Source organism: Malania oleifera, chromosome 8 (assembly GCF_029873635.1).
Source record: "Malania oleifera isolate guangnan ecotype guangnan chromosome 8, ASM2987363v1, whole genome shotgun sequence".
Classification (NCBI taxonomy): Eukaryota; Viridiplantae; Streptophyta; class Magnoliopsida; order Santalales; family Ximeniaceae; genus Malania; species Malania oleifera.
The window spans coordinates 2,699,466-2,718,145 of record NC_080424.1 but is presented as its reverse complement, the minus strand read 5'-3'; the positions used below and the strand labels follow the sequence as shown (position 1 = coordinate 2,718,145).

The window sequence follows — 18,680 nt, the reverse complement described above, 5'->3', positions numbered from 1 at the left end:
TCTTTTATTTCATAAAACCTAATTTAATATACAATTTCCCCTTACCTGGTTTCTTGAACTACGCCAACAAGGACCTTAAAAAATACCTATGTCACTCACCCGAATCTTGAATCAAAAATCCTAATTTCATTAAATCAACCCTAAATAAAATACTATTTAAACATTTTCTAGGGTCATAAATTCCAAATAAATAGTTATATCCTCAAATATAACCAATTTACTTAATTCCTCAAATCCTACTCTCGCTTTGGAGTGGGGTCTAGAAAATCCTAATTGGAAATTTACTTACGCCAAAATGACGACGATCATGACTAGGACCCCGTGGTAGTGCTTGATCATTGATTTAACGGTATATTTAAGGAGAAATTAAGAATTTAGAAGAAATATATCTTTCTCCAAGTGTGGTGCCTACGCCGCTTCCACGATAAATCCGCTCTAGTAGAAATGCTGGTGGCGGAGTTAGGAACCCAACGGTACCTTCCATTTTCCGATTGGTGCTTGTTAGGCCGACGAAATTGAGGAGAGAGATAAGGATGACGGAGGAGTGAGACAGAGACAGAGAGAGAAATTGAGAGAGATGCAGGCGCTGAAAAAGATGGAATTGGATTTCAAAATGAAATCCAATCCATCCTATTACATTTAATATATATTATTATATTATTAAATCTTATATATATATATATACACACACACACACTTTAACTTATAAAAATATATTATAATAAACTTCTCATCTGGGAATGTCCCCATCAAACTTAAGCTCGCCAGAGAAGAATGTATATATATATATATATATATCTTTATTCCAATTTTTTTTACTATTCCTTTTTATTTATTTAATTAATTAATTTAATAATAATTAATTAATTAATTAATAATTACTCTTAACTTTTTTTTTCATACTATTTCTTTTTACTTGTTTATTTAATACATTATTTTAATAATGTTTAACTAATTAATTGATTAATAATTTTAATTAATTAATTTTTTTCAAGGTTATTACTCATAATCTCCTTTTTCACTAAGACGTTATCTAACTCAAAGAATAATACCTACATTAGTAATAATATGATGGTTACCCACCTAATGTTCACAAAACAAGCAGTTACAAGAAGTCGTAATACCCTAAAGAAGCTTGACTTGTGATACCTAGGTACATATGTGCATGTAAGGGTAGTTCATCCGTTTAGCCATGTGCTAACTATATGACAAGGAGACCTCCCTCAAATGGGGTAGATCAAGTCAACTTCATGTTGATTACGTGACTAGGAGTCCTTCTCTAATAAGGATAATTAAGTTGAGTTGATTTTGCGCCCATGGTGCAATTAGCTAGGGATTCTCCTCTAAGGAGTGGAGGGTGCTTGCTTTCTTGTTCTTAGAGTTATTCATCTTTACAAAAGCAACAATTAGAAAAAACCCCCTATTGACTTGAATGTCATAGAGACCTCTCATATACCAATTAGTTCGTTCTTTTCCCATTCTCATAGGTCTTGAAGTGATCTAAATGAAGCATCACTTTTTGACAACAACAATTTGCAATATATGCAGATATGTACTGATTTCAAAATTATACTTATAAATTAAGCAAATTAAACAAACAAAATTGTACAAGGGTTAAAATAAGGAGAAACTTCCGTTCATTGCACTAAAACCAATTGAGCTAACAACTAGTCAACTCGATTAAGTTTCTTTTTATTATTTTATTATTTTATTTTTTAAGTCAAGTTAAAAAAAAAAATGCTTCTAAGGAACGTTTCTTCAATTAAAGATTTGGATTGCACCAATCAAAGGATGTCATATTAAAGTTTGGATCCACTAAAAGTGTTGTGACGTCCATACCATGAGGGGCACACACTAAACTATACCTCTCACTTGTATATATGAATGTAAGTATTAACAATATATCCTTTGATTGGTGAATTCAAAATCTCAAGTGAATGAATTATTCTTGATGCATATTTCTCTCGAAGACATTAATTAAAGCCTAACTCTTATATGTTTAGCTTATTAGCTATACTTAATTAATTGTTTGTCTTTTTTAGGCCCTAAAATTGTAAACTCGAGACTAAATTTAGACATTAAATGATTATAATTTTCTAGAACGGGTTCTATTTCACCGTAAAACAAAATACCTTTTTGGAAGGGAAAAAAAATTATGGTTGACATATGGTACCCTAAAAAGGAACCATATAATTTAATAACACCATGCGTAAAAAAAAAATCCCAATTTCCCCATATTTATCGCTAGTGACATTCCTCCCTCCCCCCTGTATACATATAAATAAACTCATCATAAACCAAATAATTCAAATTAGCAAACCCCACCTACGTTAGTAATCTAGCATTAATCCAAGTAAGCAGTCCAATATTGGTGACCATGGGAAGGAGCCAATTTTTCTTTTGCTTTTTGTTCTGTGCATATGCTCTTTCTCTTTTGAGCTCTGCCCAAGGAAACCCTAATTACAGAGCCGCCCTACGGAAATCCATACTGTTCTTTCAAGGTCAGAGATCTGGGAAGCTCCCTCGTAACCAACAACTGAAATGGAGGTCCAACTCCGGGCTATCAGACGGTTCAGCGGCTCGCGTAAGCCCATAAATATTTTCTTTCAAACATAATATATTGCTATATATACATATCACGTTAGTACACATTAATGTGCTTATCAAAATTCGAAATTATTATATTGGAGTTTTTGATCACGACAATTTTAAACATCCAATTTTATTATTATAAAATTTTGAGTGACGTTCATGGAATATATATATGATTCCATCACCCATCTTTCCCCATAGTAATTGTCACATTTATTTAATTTTGCAGGTGGACTTAACGGGTGGGTACTACGACGCCGGAGACAACGTGAAGTTCGGGCTCCCGATGGCGTTCACGGCGACGATGCTCTCATGGGCGACGCTGGAGAACGGCCGGCTCATGGGGTCCGAACTGGCCAGCGCCCGAGAAGCCATCCGATGGGCCACGGACTACCTCCTCAAGTGCGCCACCGCCTCTCCGGGCAAGCTCTACGTCCAGGTCGGCAACCCTTACGTCGATCACAGCTGCTGGCAGAGGCCCGAGGACATGAGCTCCAACCGCCCCGTTTATTCCGTCTCCGCCTCGAACCCCGGCTCCGACGTCGCCGGTGAGACCGCCGCTGCCATGGCTGCGGCCTCCATGGTCTTCCGCAGGTCCGACCCCAAGTACGCGGGGGTGCTCTTGCAGACCGCCGCGAAGCTGATGCAGTTTGCGTTGAATTATAGAGGTGCCTATAGCCAATCGCTTTCGTCCATTGTCTGCCCCTTCTATTGCTCCTATTCTGGGTACAAGGTAAGTCCGAGCCCAACTCCAAGCCCATTTTTACCAAATATAGGCCCATTGGGCTGGACACTTCACCAACTTTTAGCGTTTTGGGCTTGGCCCATTTGGCCCACTAACTTCTCTCTTGTTTTTTTTTTGGGTTTAGGATGAGCTGATGTGGGGAGCTGCATGGCTGTACACGGCAACAAAAAAAGTATCTTACTTGAATGTTATAAACTCTCTAGGGGCAAATGATGCAACCGACATCTTTAGTTGGGACAACAAGTTTGCCGGTGCTCGTGTTCTCTTAGCAAGGGTAAACTAATTTTTTAAAGATGTCAAAAATTTTATAGGCTTTTTTAAAATTTAGGGCAGAAAATTGATCTTTTTTGTAGTTTGACAAAAAGATAAGAAACCCTTATAAAGTTTTTCTAAGGTTTTAAGAATTTCAAGAACCTCTACTGAGGTTTGTTAAAAAATACACTGATCTCTCTTGTATTTTGGGAAGAAGATAAGTCATTTGAAAAGAAATTTATGTTTTTTGATAAACTCCAGTGTAGGTATGTAACATTTTTAAAATTTCAGGTCCCTATCTTTTTTGCCAAATCTCCGGTAACTAGTATCTTTTACTCTAAAATTTAACAAAAAGATGTAAATCTCCTATAAAATTTTAAGAATTCAATATAATATTCAATTTTTGACATACTTATCTTATCCCCTCTAAGCCTCATGACAAATTAGGATAAGGGTGTAAATCTCTCAAAAATGAAATGTTCAAGAAGCTCGTAAACTTTTTGAAATTCGAACAATAGTTTATGCGGTTTTGTCAAATTTTAATGAGAGATTAGCGTCTTTTTACTCCGAATAAACATAATTATTCCAAAAATATTATTGATTGTAAAGTAATATTGCAATAAAAGTATATCATGCATTTTAATTATTATTATAATTTTTTGCCTTATTTTAATTTCGTTTCCTTGTAGAATGCTTTGGTGCGAAAAGACAAGAATTGTATGCAATTCATACAACCAGCAGAAGATTTCATGTGTCACATTTTACCTAATTCTCCTTCATCAAGCACGCAATACACACCAGGTCTTTCCTTTATCTCTAGATAAATTTGAAAAATAATTTTAAAAGATTAAAAAAGAGTTTGCTTCTAATATATAATTTCTAGGATATATATATATATATATATATATATATAATTTATTATATGTTTGCATTTTGACTTCTTGGTGTAACTAAATTATGATTAATAGTAAAAGTTGGAAATTTTTTGGAGTTCGAAGGTCAACTACGAAAAATTTTCAATACAAAGAAATTAATTAATACTTTGCACATAGCATAAACAAGGCCTTTTCAGATGCAATTGTAATTCGGCATATGTAATTTATTATTATTTTTGGTTCAAATCATTACCAATATATGTAAAATAAGCATAATGTGATTTAGCTTTAGTCAAAATTAAATATTTTGAAAATGCTTTGTCTTATTTGTTTAGAACTAGAAATATATTTGTTCACAAAATAATTTACAATATTAATACAATGGAAACATATTTGTTCATGAAATAATCAATGATATTAACACATTTTATAATACAGATCAACTTGTAAGATTGCATACCGATGGTTCAACACATGTTTCACATTCAAAAAAATAGACACATGAACACGCGAATGTAGGGATAAGTTTTTTTGTATAATTTCTCCAAACAAGAAGCCCAGCCGGGCCAGCTCAAGTGGTAAGGGCGATTTGTGACTTTGGTAACCCAAAAGTCACGGGTTCAATTCCTTCACCCCAACCAAATTTGGTGTTACACCATGGTATACAAAGTGGGACGATGTGGCTGGAGCCCCCAGGTTTGCAAAAAAAGAAGAAAAAAAAAATCTCCCAACGAGTAACCAAGTTCACGATGCTCGAAAGCTTGAAAACTATAATTAATTAAAAAAATTCGTGCCATATTTACTAATTGACTGGGTGCGTTTGATCAACCCTAAATGCAGGAGGGCTCATGTACAAAATCGATGGAAGTAATCTCCAATATGTCACAGCTATTTCCTTCTTACTTACCACGTATGGTAAGTATATGAACGTAGCAAAAAAGCCTAGTATTAAATGTGGCTCCTCCTCTATTGCCTCCCAAGCACTCACAAGCCTCGCAAAGCGTCAGGTACATCACCTCTCTTATTATTAATGCTTTTTCTCTGTAGTGGTGTGTGTGTTGAAACTGCTAATTTCTTATTTTGCCTCAAATGATGACTGGTGAAATTTCAGATTGATTACATTTTGGGGGACAACCCTTTGAAAATTTCCTTCATGGTTGGGTATGGACGACGCTATCCATTGAGAATTCATCATAGAGGAGCATCAAATCCTTCAATGATGGCCCATGCACAAGCCATCGGTTGCCAAGACAGTTTCAGCTACCTCCATACAGGAAACCCTAACCCTAACATCTTCGAAGGAGCTATTGTTGGAGGTCCAACCAGAAGTGACCAGTACGACGATAATCGAGAAAATTATGGCCAATCAGAACCTACTACTTATATCAACGCTGCTGCTGTTGGAAGCTTGGCCTACTTTGCTGGAAAATATTAATTCCTCTATAGTTATTGTAAGGTGTTTTACATGCACAATCAAGAACAAAAATGTTAGATGAAATGAGTTAGCATGTAGGGTAAGGAATGCTATTGACAAGCCTTCAACTTTTAAAGTGTCAAGTAAGAATACATTTTGAGTATTTGGGATTCAGTATTGTATTGCATTTTCAAGTCACTGTGTGAGCCATGCGCATCATGTTTAATTTTGAGTTATAACTGGAGTCACGTACAAATACTTTTACACTGTGTTTGACAGTATGAATTTCAAATTTTGGATTTGAATTTTGGGGGGATTTAAATAAATTTTAATATAATTTTATGTTGGATCCTATCGAAATTCAGTGTAAATTCAAATACTAAATCTTTCCAAACATAGATCATTTCCATTGACTCATCAAATACTGTAGATGACTAGATTGTGTTTGAGCCTATACTCGGCTCTGTATTGCTCAAGCTTCGATATAGTTAGCACCTAATCTTGTTTGAGTTAACTCTAAACCTTTATTTTTCCTTTTTATTTTTGATATGCGACCTTGATTTTACTAAGCGAAAAATACACTTACATCACACCCCCCTAAACTAACCATGCATTACAAATTAATATCTCTTTAAACTTTTAAAAACAACACTTTCAGCCTCTAAACTATCGAAGGTGTCTCAGAATTAACATTTGTTAACTAAAATGATAAAAATACTTCATATTCTTTTATTTTAATTTCATTTCATCTAGCCTGATAGCGACTTTTCAATGAATAGAATCAAATAATCGAGGGCTACCAAAATTGTTGTGAAATTTCAAATATCGTTTCTGTATACTATCCAAAAAATGCATTAATTTTTATAAATAAATAAAAATTTATTTCATTTATTAAGTTTAAATTTATTTCTTTAATCAAGTTTTCGGAATAGTACAATGTAATTTCATAAGACATATATTACGTGAATAGGTAAAAGTTCTAATATATAGTTTATGCTATTCTATATAATATCATGTAATGCAAATATAGTTTGTTTTTATTTTGCAGAATTATTGATCTAATTCCTCAAAATTTTATCTTTTTTTTTAATCTTATAATTCAATTAATTTTCTATGTTTTTAATATGTTATTTCCTTTGTTTTTTTTTTTTTTTTTTTTTGTCTCCCAATCCCAAAAATAATTAATTATCTTTTTTTTTTTTTTCCTTTATGGGCATTTTTTTCTGATGGGTGGAGAGGAACGCTCAGTCACTGGTTGTGATTGAAACTCAGTGAGAATAAATACACAATAACAATATATTTCAATATGAAAAAATACAGAGAACTTCAAATCAGAACTCTCTCTCATGCTCACTGGTTTTACACTCTCAACACACCACACTTTTACATTGCACACACACAACTATTTATAGTAGATACAAAACCACAATAATCAACATAAGCTACTGGGAGGTTAGGTTGGTGACCGTCGTTCAACAGAAGCGGCTGGTCGGCAGCCGTTGTCAGCCATTGCTGCCACCGTCCATCGACAAGTTTACTATTTCAACATCCCCTCTTAAACTTGACTCTCCTAACTTTGTCATTCCAAGCATTGTCTTCAATCTTACAAAAATATAATGTCTGAGTGGCTTCGTGAAAATATTAGTAATCTGATCATACGTTCTGCAAGATATCAATTCCACTTCTTTATTCTTCACATGCTCCCTGATAAAATGATACCGAGTATCAATATGTTTGTTTCTTTCATGTTAAACTGGATTTTTCGCAAGTGTAATCGCTGATCGGTTGTCAATGTAGACTTTTGTGGGGTTATCTTGAAGAAATTCCAGATACTTCAGTACATTCCTAATCCATATACCATGACAAATAGCTGAGCTGACAACAACATACTCAGCTTCACATGATGATAGTGTTATGATGGGTTGCTTCTTCGAAGACCATGTAAATGTTGTATCTCCCATGAAAAATGTGAATCCAGTCATGCTTTTTCTTTCATCAAGATCTCTTCCCCAATCGCTATTTGAATAGCCGATAAGTTTGTAATCACCTCTTAATAAATAGAACATACCATCGGTGATGGTACCCTTGACATATCAGAGTATCCTTTTCGCAGCATTCTGGTGGGACTGTTCAGGAATCTCTATGTACTTGTTGACAAGTCCAACACCATAGAGTATATCTAGTCTGGTGCATGTCAAATACCTCAAGCTTCCAACCAGACTCTTGAAATATGTGGGGTTAACATCTCCTTCCTCATTCTTTCTCAATTCCAATCCAGTTTCAACCGGAGTTGTCATAGGGTTGCATTTGTCCATCCCAAACTTTTTCAATACTTCTTTTGCATAGTGGCTTTGGGAGATGAAGATTCCCTTCTCGCTTTACACGACTTCTATGCCAAGGAAATGAGCCATTTCGCCAATATTCGTAATTTCGAATTCTTTGACTATGCTCCTCTTGAAAGTGGCAAACATCTCTGGATTGTTGTCGGTGAAGATCAGATCATCAACATATAGGAATGTTATCAACATGCTTCCATCTGTCTCCATCTTTATGTATAGTGCATGCTCGTAGGGACACTTATCAAATCCATTCTTCTGGAAGTAGTCATCAATTCTCATGTTCCACGCAAGAGGTGCCTACTTCAAGTCATAGAGTGCTTTCTTCAACTTGTACACTTTATCTTCTTTGCCCTTCTTTACATATCCAAATGGTTGATCGATATAAATCTCTTCTTCCAGAAAACCGTTTAGAAATGTTGATTTCACGTCTAGTTGGTAAATCTTCCATCTATTTTGTGTTAATAATGAAATTAGTAATCTGATGGTTTTAAGTCTGGAAACCGGGGCAAAGATTTCTCCATAATCAATCCCTTATTTTTGCTTGTAGCCTATGGCGACAAGTCTTGCTTTATATCTCTGAACTTCTCCTTGAGCATTCTTCTTGGTCCTGTAGACCCATTTCACACCAATAGTTTTGCAGCCCTTTGGGATATTTGTCAACTCCCAAGTCTTGTTCTTCTTGATGGATTGAATCTCCTCATCCATCGCGTTTCTCCATTTTTCTTCTTCGTTAGCTTCCTCAAAGCTAACCGGGTCGCTGGTCAACAACAGACAGTATAAAATAACATACTCTTCTATTGGTTCTGTAGTTTCATACAGGTCAGCTAGATTTCGAGCCCCTCTAGGTCTTATGTCTGAGATTTTACGTTCTATTGGTGATGGAGCTTCATTCCTCTGTGATGAACCATGTGAAGGTGTCTGTAGCTCGGGAACTTGTGGCTCGATAGCCACTTCTCTTTTCTATGTAGGTTCTTCTCCTTCAAGTGTCAATTCCGCATCTTTGGAACATTCAGCCTAGTCTGATTTTCAGGATTCATTTTCTTCAAAAATAACATTCCGACTGTGAAAGACTTTCTTGTTGATGGGATTGTAGAGTCGATATCTCATGGTGCTATCGCCGTATCCAACAAGGATACACTTCTCTCTTTTATCATCCATCTTTGTCCTTCTTGCTTTTGGGATCTTGGCGTAGGCTATAGAGCCAAACACCTTAAGATGACTTACACTAGGCTTGTGAGTACTCCAGGCTTCATATGGTGTCTTTGTATCAAGACTCTTTGTGGGAAACCGATTGAGCAGATAGACTGCACATGACACTGCTTCTGCCCAAAAACTCTTGGGCACATTTTTATCCTTTAACATGCTTCTGGCCATGTTAAGGATTGTGCGGTTCTTCCTTTCGGCTACACCATTCAACTGGGGAGTGTAGGTCGGTGTGAACTGTGTTTGAATCCCTTGATGCCTAAGGAATTCCAAGAAAGCTTCATCTTTGTATTCTCCTCCTTGGTTTGACCGAAGTGACTTGATGCGGCAGTCACTCTATTTCTCCATAAAAGCTTTGAACTCTTTGAACTTGTTGAACACCTTTGACTTCCTTTTCACGAAGTAGACCCATGTCTTCCTGCTGTAGTCATCGATGAAGATGAGGAAGCATCAATTATGTCCATTTGAAAATGATCTTAGTGGACCACACACGTTCGTGTGTATTAATTGGAGCAGCATGGTAGATCTCCAGTCGGCTTGTTTTCTAAAGTTGTTTCTGCATTGCTTGCTCAGAATACAGCTTTCACATATCACATTTAGATGATGGATGTTGGGTAAGCCTTTCATCATCTTCTTGCTTCCCAATTGTTTCAAACTTTCAAAATTTAGATGCCCATACCTTAGATGTCATAGCCAGTCTTTGATGATAGCGTTCAAACACCTTAGCATATCATGTTGGATGGTGAGCGGAAACATTCGATTCTTTGCCATTTGTACTCGAGTAACAAGCTTTCCTCGAGCATCTATTATCACCATCTGCTTATCACTAAGGCTAATTCAGTAGCCTCTCTCTACGAGTTGTTCGAGACTAAGTATATTAGTCTTTATATCTGGCACATAATAGAGGTTAGAGATGTAAGCATGATCTCTGGACTTCTGTTTGATCAACACATCTCCTCTCTCTGAGACTGGGATTTTAGAATTATAGCCAAAAGATATATCCCCCTGAACTTTTTCATCAAGTTCAAAGAATAAGTTCTTTCTACCAGTCATATGGTTGCTGGCTCCAGAATCAAGGTACCAAACACTTTGGTCCTAGGGAGTTGAATTATGTGCCATCAGCATCAACGACTCTCAATCTGCATGTTCAGTTTCAGCGAGGTTAGCCTCATCGCTAACCTTTTCTTGTTGTCATCCCCAACACTCATTGCTATAGTTTCTGTACTTATGATAGTTGTAGCATTGAATGTTTCTTTTGTTTACATTCGAGTGGTTGTTGTATCCTCCTCTTCTTCCTTGTCCTTTGCCTCGTGGGACATAGTTCTATTGATTTCATCTTCCTCTAGTGGGACCTCTTTCGCCTCTGCCACCTCCTCTGGAGTCAAAGTTTCCAAAATTTCTTCCGCGAGATCCTCAGCCTCGTCCTCTTCCTTGCTATGATGTCCCCCCTTTGTCGTATCTATCTGCAGTGAAGGACAACTTCGTATGGAGGGTTTGCTCCAGTGCTTTATCATCACTCCTTCTCTTGACTTTCTACTCATGGGCTTGGAGTGAGCCCACAAGTTCTTCTATGAACATTGTTTCCAAATATTTTGTTTCTTCTAAGGTCACAACTATATAATCATATTTTGGATCTAGAGATCGCAAAATTTTCTCATAAATTCTCTTGTCATTGAGAGTCTCTATATTTCTTCTCAATTGATTTGATACTACTGTAACTCGTGTATACTAGTCAGTAATAGATTCAGTAGATTTCATTTTTAGAGATTCGAACTCACCTCGCAATGTTTGAAGACGAATCTTCTTCACTTTATCTACACCTTTGTGTGTTCGATGGAGAAAGTCTCAAACTTCTTTGGATGTCTTGGCGGAGGCGATGATTTTGAACGTGGTCTCATCAAGACCTTGGTAGATTATGGACTTTCCCTTGTAATCCTTCTTTCGATCATTTTGCAAGGTCGTTCTTTGAGCATCTGACATAGCTGTTTCGGCTTCTTTTGATGGGCTTTCTCTGTACCCATCTTCAATGATGTCCATGACATCCTGAGCACCTAGAATGACTCTCATTTGAATCGACCAATTGTCATAATTCTCCCAGGTCAACTGTGGAATGACCGCTTGGGTAGTACCATTAGCCATCGAATTTAATATATCAAAACAAAGATATGAGGATTGATTTTGATAAATCTGATGCTACCAATGTGTTCCGAAGGTCGAAAAACCTTAGAAACCGATTTTGGGTTGCAAAGAACCGGTCCAAAAATCACTGAACTGGCTATAGGAAGTTCTAGTGGTTTAAAACTGGGCCGGTTTAACTTAATGGTTGTTTAAACGGCATTAGTGCTTACTATTAGGCCACGTGGCAGCGTTTGTTCTCGGAAAGAGTTTATGTTTTTCAACTTTTACCTGGTTTTGAGGCTTTGTTCTCGGAAAGAGTTTATTAGAAAATCAAAATTTTTAAACAAAAATGAAGATTTTTCAACCAAAGGTTTCAAATGTTTCCAAGGGATTCAAAAAAATCATCAAATGTTATCCAGATCTTAATTTGAAAATGTTTTTATGAACTATAGATGACTTGGTTTTCTTTTTGAAGGATATGTAGGCAATCTATGATTGTAGGTTCTGCCATAATAACCAAAATCCAAAAGTCTTTAGATTTCTTCTCTTTCTTAATTTCTCTCTGTAAAGTGTTAAGTATATGTTTGTTCGTTTTGGAAAGGTATAAAGTAGTATGGTCTTAATGAGATTAAGTACTCTTCATAAACCTTACCAAAGTCTTTTGAAAATAGGTTTGGGGTAGAGAGAGTTTTTTTGTAAAAATACCAAAGAAGGACAAAAGGTTGCTACAAGCGGTCGACCGATCTCTGCACACAATCGACCAGCAACTACTCCAACTCATTCTTCATGTCTTAAAATAACTTTTTCTCATAGAGAATTACTTTTCTTAACGCGCGCGCACACACACAAAAAATGTAAATACGATAATCATTCGTGGAATGGGTAGTATACAGTGTTAGTTCTTTGTATTCCATCAAAAAGGAATTAAAAGAACTACCGTTTCTATTTACAATTATACTCCCGAACCTAAATATCTTTTCAAAAAGATTTTCATTTACTTGGCCTCTTCAAAATTAAAATAATATAATGACTCTATTTTTTAAAGCAAAAGGGATAAGTTAGATTGACAATCAATGGTTTGGGTACCTAAAATTTATTTTCAAATGGTCACAAAATTGTTGACAGCCAAAAATGTCATCTGAGCTTGGTTTTGACAACACAAAATTAACCTCGATTTGTTTCGTTGAACTAAATAGCACACAAATAGTTCCTGTTTGTCATGATTATCAACATTTATATACTAAATCTCTACGCAATCATCTTTGTTAAAGTTTGATATACATTGTTGGCTCACAACCTAACAGTTTAAGTTTTTAGGTAAAGTAGTAATCTAACATGATATCAGATCTAGTTATCAGGAGGTCCTGAGTTCTAGTCTTGTTGCCCGTAATTTTAAAAAAAAAATATTGCATTCCTTATTATGAGTGTTATTTATCATGTGATATATGTAAATAAGTTTGGTATGTAAAATAGTCAAAAGAATAATACAATATATATACACACATTCAGTAATCACACCATTATGCTTACACAAGGTAGTGGGTCGTTTTAAGTACGTAGTGCTTATTCTTCTTTTTACTTGTTTATCTTTATCATTTTTATCTTAAAAATGATAAAGGAAACCTTTATCAATATTTTATTTGAAAAATGACAAAGGAGAAACATAAAAGAAAGAGCCATATGAGTATATAGCTCTCTCTCTCTCTCTCTCTCTCTCTCTCAATTTTAAATAACCTCCCACCTTCTCTATTCAAGCATGCCTAACACTTTGCTTATTTCTTAAAAAAAAAAAAAAATTCTCTATTCACTACTCATCAATAGTTTTGGTACCAATAACTTAGTCTAGTCCAAAGGTAAATCAAAATATATAATGCAATACACATGATTTCAGGCATGCTTTATAATCTACATTTCAGAAATAAACTAAAAATGCATTGTGTTGTGATCCCATATCAAGTGTATGCTAAATAGATATTTAGCATTATTAAAATTTTATGCCTCAATGTTTTGAGATGTTAGAAAAAATTGTAACGACTAATTATTCAAAACGCATATTGATACCTCGCTTAAATTGGGTTGACACCATTAAGTCTTTCTCATATATTAAATAATTCAATTTTTTAACACTTTAAAGTGTGAATGCTTAAAGTGTAGGAGGTCAATAAGTTTGTCTTGTATATAATAGAGCTTAATTATTAGAGATACCCAATAGTTGAAATTTATATCTTTAAGCCAACAAGACTTTTCCCTTTTGGGACCAATGAACATTCTTTGCTTCTATTAGGCCGGTTACCTAATTGGTTTACAAACAAGATTCATAGTTATTAGTTATAATTTTTTCGGCTAAAGGAAATAGAGATAAAGGATTGAAAATTTTTCAATGAAATCCAAAATCATTTTCCCTAATTGAACACCTAACAAAAACTCAAGTACTTTCTTTTGCTGTGGTCGGGCATTAATGAAAAACATGAAAAAATCAATTTTAATTATTCATACACCGCCGATTAATTTTGCTTAAACAAGGGTCAAAATTGCTTTTGATGTTCAAAAATACTTAAGTTGGTGTTTGGGAAAATAATATTTGCTATGTGTTTTGAGAGAAATAATATAAAGAAATGATTAAAGTCATTGTAAAATACAGTGAAATTAATAATAAAAAAATATTAACACTTAGTGCGATTTACTAAACCAATAATACTCATTAAAAAGGACACTAAAAGAAATTTAAGTTTTGTTTGATGCCGATTAACAATTTCCCATTCTATATAAAGCACTTGTCGCACATCAATCAAACTCATGAGCTAATCGACAATCCAAAATTGTTACTTGCTCAATTAAGCAAGCGCCAATGGCAACGATGAGGGAAACTTTTCTTTGCTTGTCCTTCTCCATCTGCGTCGTGTTTTTGGGCTGTGTCCAAGGGAACCCGGACCCTAAATACAAAGAAGCCCTAGCAAAGGCCATACTATTCTTTCAAGGCCAAAGGTCTGGTGCCCTGCCAACCGGACAACTAATGACATGGAGGTTCAACTCTGGGCTCAAAGATGGTTCAATGAGTCACGTATGTACACAATTATTTCTTACAATATCGTCTTTTATTTTCAATAGTAATATCAAAAATCTTTTTTTTTTTTTTTTTAAATGTGACACTACAATTGTTTTAATTTTTGCAGTTAGATTTATCGGGAGGCTATTACGATGCGGGCGACAACGTAAAGTTTGGCTTGCCAATGGCATTCACCATCACCATGTTGTCATGGGCCGCGATAGAGTACGAAAGGGAATTAGGCTCCGAATTGCAACATACTCAAGATGCCATAAAATGGGGCACGGACTACCTCCTAAAATGTGCAACCACGACCCCCGGCAAGCTCTATGTCCAAGTGGGCGATCCTAATAAGGACCACAGCTGCTGGCAACGGCCCGAGGACATGAGCCCGGACCGCCCCGTATACTCCGTCTCGACAGCGAACCCGGGCTCCGACGTCGCCGGTGAGACTGCCGCTGCATTGGCCGCCGCTTCAATCGTGTTCCGGCGGGTTAACGCTGGCTACTCAGCTAAGCTCTTGAGAACTGCCAGGGATTTGATGAGCTTTGCAATGAAGTATAGGGGTGCTTACAGCAACTCCCTTGCATCCGTTGTCTGCCCATTCTACTGCTCTTATTCTGGATATATGGTAAGGAATGATTCCGGTTGTTGTTTGCGGCCCATTTCTTTTGTAGGCCCATATGTTTGAAATTGTTAATGGGCCGGCCATTAATGTCGTTCATTGTGCTGGCTCAATTGCTCTTTTTTTTTTTTTTTAAATATTGTGAGACTTAATGTTTGATTTGTTGTTGTTTAGGATGAGCTATTGTGGGGAAATGCATGGCTATATACTGCAACAAACGATCCTTATTATCTTAATAGTATAAAGTCATTAGGAGCCAACGATGCAACGAACATTTTTAGTTGGGACAACAAATTTGCTGGTGCCCGTGTTCTCTTATCAAAGGTATAGCTACACAAAGAGAGAGAGAATAATATAGTTGTATGCGCAAACATGTGCGCGCGCGCACAGAGAGAGAGAGAGAGAGAGAGAGAGAGAGAGAGAGAGAGAGTGAGAGTGTGTGTGTGTGTGTGTGGTGTGTTACAAAATTGTACGAGGCACATCACTACCATTGATTTTGTGGATCCCATCATTGAAGGTACATGAGACGAATCAATGGTAGTAATGTGTCTAGTACAAGTGTACGAACATACAAAGAAAGATTGTGCATGATTACTTATATATACCTTATCAAAGGTGGGGATGAGAGAGAGAGAGAGATTGTTCAATATGTTTGCTATACATGAATCAAACATATCACTGGTTTTATAGATTTCATTACTAAAAGTACATGGAATCCAGGTGTTGATGTGCTTGATACACAATACCAAGCAAACCGAAGAATTTTGAGAGTGATCAAGAGAATTTTTTTATATTTTACACTTAATTGGTGAATTAATTTATTTTTAACGTTTAAGAAAATATTATTTTTTCTGTCTTTTGTAGCAAGCTCTACTGGGTAATGCAAGCACCTTCCAACCATTTATACGGCAAGCTGAAGATTTCATGTGTCAAATTCTACCTCAGTCTCCTTATTCGAGCACACGATACACGAGAGGTAGTTAATTAAACATTTCAATAGTCATTTTAACATGTTCAAGCTTCCAGCCATGCTCGAGAAATTTTCAAAAAAACGCACGATCTAATTTTGGAAATCTTTATTTTTTTTTTTCTTTAAATCTTTTCAAATTTGACACGATCAAATAAATTTATAAATTAATATTTTTTTTCCCTTAATTTGTGAAATAACTTGCAATTATGCATTTGAAAATCTAAATTATGATGCACAATTTGCACCACCAAAAGAAAAGAAAAGTAAAAAAGCTTAAGAAAGGTGTTAATCTGATTATGCAGGAGGGCTAATGTACAAGATTGATGGAAGCAATACACAATATGTAATGGCAATTTCATTCTTGCTCACCACCTATGCCAAGTACATGACTGCAACAAAGCATACTTTCAAGTGTGGCTCCAATTATTTGGCCACCTCAACTAAGCTAGAAACCCTAGCTAAGCAACAGGTAGACTTATTACACATAACAATTTATGTATCTTTTATTTAATAGTTAAAGTAATTTCCTTAAATCATGTATTTGTTTCCTCCTCAAGAGTTTACCCCAGTAAGTTATCAGGGGTGCATTAATGAGCAGATAGTTTCCACTCTCCGGATTTGGTGCCGCACTATAGTGTCCAAAGTGGCACGATGGTTGCTAAAATACTGAGGTTATAAAAAAACCAAAAAAAAAAAAAACAAAAAAAAACTTAAGTTTCTAATATGTATTTAAAAAATTAAAAAATAATGTGATATTTTTTAATTATTTTTAAAAATCAAGATGAAAAATAAAAGTATTTTCCATAAGTGAATATGACTTAAAAAATATTTCTCCAAACAAAAGAAAAATTGAGAAATGTTTAGGATTTGCTTGAGTATTCATTTTCCATTTTTATATTTTCAAATAATTACAAAAAGTTTGTATCATTTATTTTTTAGATTCTTTTTATATGAAATCTAAAAATTAATAATTAAAAATATTTTCTGACTTTTCTGTATAAATTTAAAAAATAAAAAATAAGGAGACATTTTTATTGTTATTTAGAGAATTAAAAATAAAAAAAAATAAAATAGTTTCAAATGACAGAACATGGCCTTAATTATATTTTTCTCAAAAATTAATTATTCCGTCTCCATTGAAATATATTTGTTTCCATCCAACATGAGAAGTTTGATTCAAAAATGTAGGTACTTTTAATTAAAACCCAACTTAATGTAAAACTAAAGATAGATTAATAGAAAAAAATAGGAAAAAGAAAACTAGGTTTGCGATTTAGTGATGAACCCAATTTTATTTCATAGCATATAAATTAACGCCTTATTTGGAACTTGGAAATCTTAAGATTGAATTTTTCGTATTTGATTATCAAGGAAAGTAAGAAAGTAAACAAAATAATATACCAAATCAATGAATTAAAATATGATTTTATGAATCATTAACATTTGATTTTTTTTAATTTTTAACCATCGTAAAATAAATTTTCATTTTTAGTGTATTTTGGTATATAAATTGAAAATATAGTAAAAAAATGAGTTTCCTTCTTATTTTTCTTTAATTTCCTGTTTCTAACTAAAATCCTTGATTCAAATAGACCCTATGACCCAATTTAGAACTCGAAAAATATTTTTAAAAGAAAAAAAAATCTCAAGGCATCCATTTTCATATTTAGTTGCCAAGAAAATTGAAGAAGAAAATAAAAAATATATCGAATCCATGAACACAATTTTGATTTTATAAATCATTAATATTTACATTTTAAAAATTTTTAATCGTATTAAATAAACTTTCATTTTTAATTGTATTTCTTATAGAAAAATATATTATAAAAAATGAATTTTTTCTTTATTTTTCTTTTCTTTTCTTTATTTTAAATAAAATTTTTGACCCAAACAGGCCCTAAATAATATGAAAAATTCCAGGTGGACTATATACTAGGGGCAAATCCTAGGAAAATGTCGTACATGGTGGGCCACTATGGATTCGGAACACGGTATCCGCAGAGAATTCATCACAGAGCAGCATCCTCGCCTTCAAAGAAAACTCTTCCAACCACCATCGGTTGCCAAGAGGGTTTTAAATATTTTTATGCGCAAACCGCCAACCCTTACACCTTAATCGGAGCCATCGCCGGCGGCCCGGACAACAGCGACAACTTCGCGGACGATCGACCCAATTACGGGCAGTCGGAGCCCACCACCTATATCAATGCCGCCGCAGTCGGACCCTTGGCATATATCAGTGCAAAATATTCTTACTAATTAGATAGATAATATTGCTGCTCAAATTTTAATCCCATCAGTATTTGAAAAGACACAGGGTGTGGGTGGGCCCTGTGTATGAGCATGGGCCCACTCACATTCGACGTCATTAAGGTACTTTTGAGATTGAGGTTTTGGGAAGTTAATTATATCCTAATTTTACTTATTAATTATGTTGCAAATTGAGATTACACTTGTGCTACGTCAAATCAAGAACAAGTTTAATGAAATTACGTTTAGAT

The 18,680-nt window shown here is 34.9% G+C and overlaps 2 protein-coding genes across 2 annotated transcripts; both read left to right on the top strand.

Annotated features, from left to right (window-relative positions):
• Positions 1 to 2,398: 2,398 nt before the first annotated feature.
• On the top strand, positions 2,399 to 5,899 carry LOC131161295 (endoglucanase 9-like). The gene is made up of 6 exons (XM_058116947.1): positions 2,399 to 2,584; positions 2,822 to 3,325; positions 3,462 to 3,611; positions 4,279 to 4,390; positions 5,305 to 5,471; positions 5,576 to 5,899. Exons 2-6 carry the CDS (start codon positions 2,879 to 2,881, stop codon positions 5,897 to 5,899), a joined length of 1,200 nt encoding a protein of 399 aa, XP_057972930.1. The 5' UTR covers positions 2,399 to 2,584; positions 2,822 to 2,878.
• Positions 5,900 to 9,781: 3,882 nt separating this feature from the next.
• Positions 9,782 to 18,438, top strand: LOC131161788 (endoglucanase 9-like). The gene is made up of 7 exons (XM_058117752.1): positions 9,782 to 9,806; positions 14,466 to 14,599; positions 14,712 to 15,215; positions 15,384 to 15,533; positions 16,074 to 16,185; positions 16,482 to 16,648; positions 18,100 to 18,438. Exons 2-7 carry the CDS (start codon positions 14,552 to 14,554, stop codon positions 18,436 to 18,438), a joined length of 1,320 nt encoding a protein of 439 aa, XP_057973735.1. The 5' UTR covers positions 9,782 to 9,806; positions 14,466 to 14,551.
• The last annotated feature ends 242 nt before the right edge of the window (positions 18,439 to 18,680 follow it).

Bases quoted from the DNA above. Each gene is read 5' to 3' on its own strand.
- LOC131161295 (XM_058116947.1), top strand. From the start codon at position 2,879: ATGGCGTTCACGGCGACGATGCTCTCATGGGCGACGCTGGAGAACGGC. The intron at 3,326-3,461 runs GTAAGTCCGAGC...TTTTGGGTTTAG, and splicing joins GCTCCTATTCTGGGTACAAG to GATGAGCTGATGTGGGGAGC. The intron at 5,472-5,575 runs GTACATCACCTC...GTGAAATTTCAG, and splicing joins CAAGCCTCGCAAAGCGTCAG to ATTGATTACATTTTGGGGGA.
- LOC131161788 (XM_058117752.1), top strand. From the start codon at position 14,552: ATGACATGGAGGTTCAACTCTGGGCTCAAAGATGGTTCAATGAGTCAC. The intron at 14,600-14,711 runs GTATGTACACAA...TAATTTTTGCAG, and splicing joins AAGATGGTTCAATGAGTCAC to TTAGATTTATCGGGAGGCTA. The intron at 15,216-15,383 runs GTAAGGAATGAT...GTTGTTGTTTAG, and splicing joins GCTCTTATTCTGGATATATG to GATGAGCTATTGTGGGGAAA.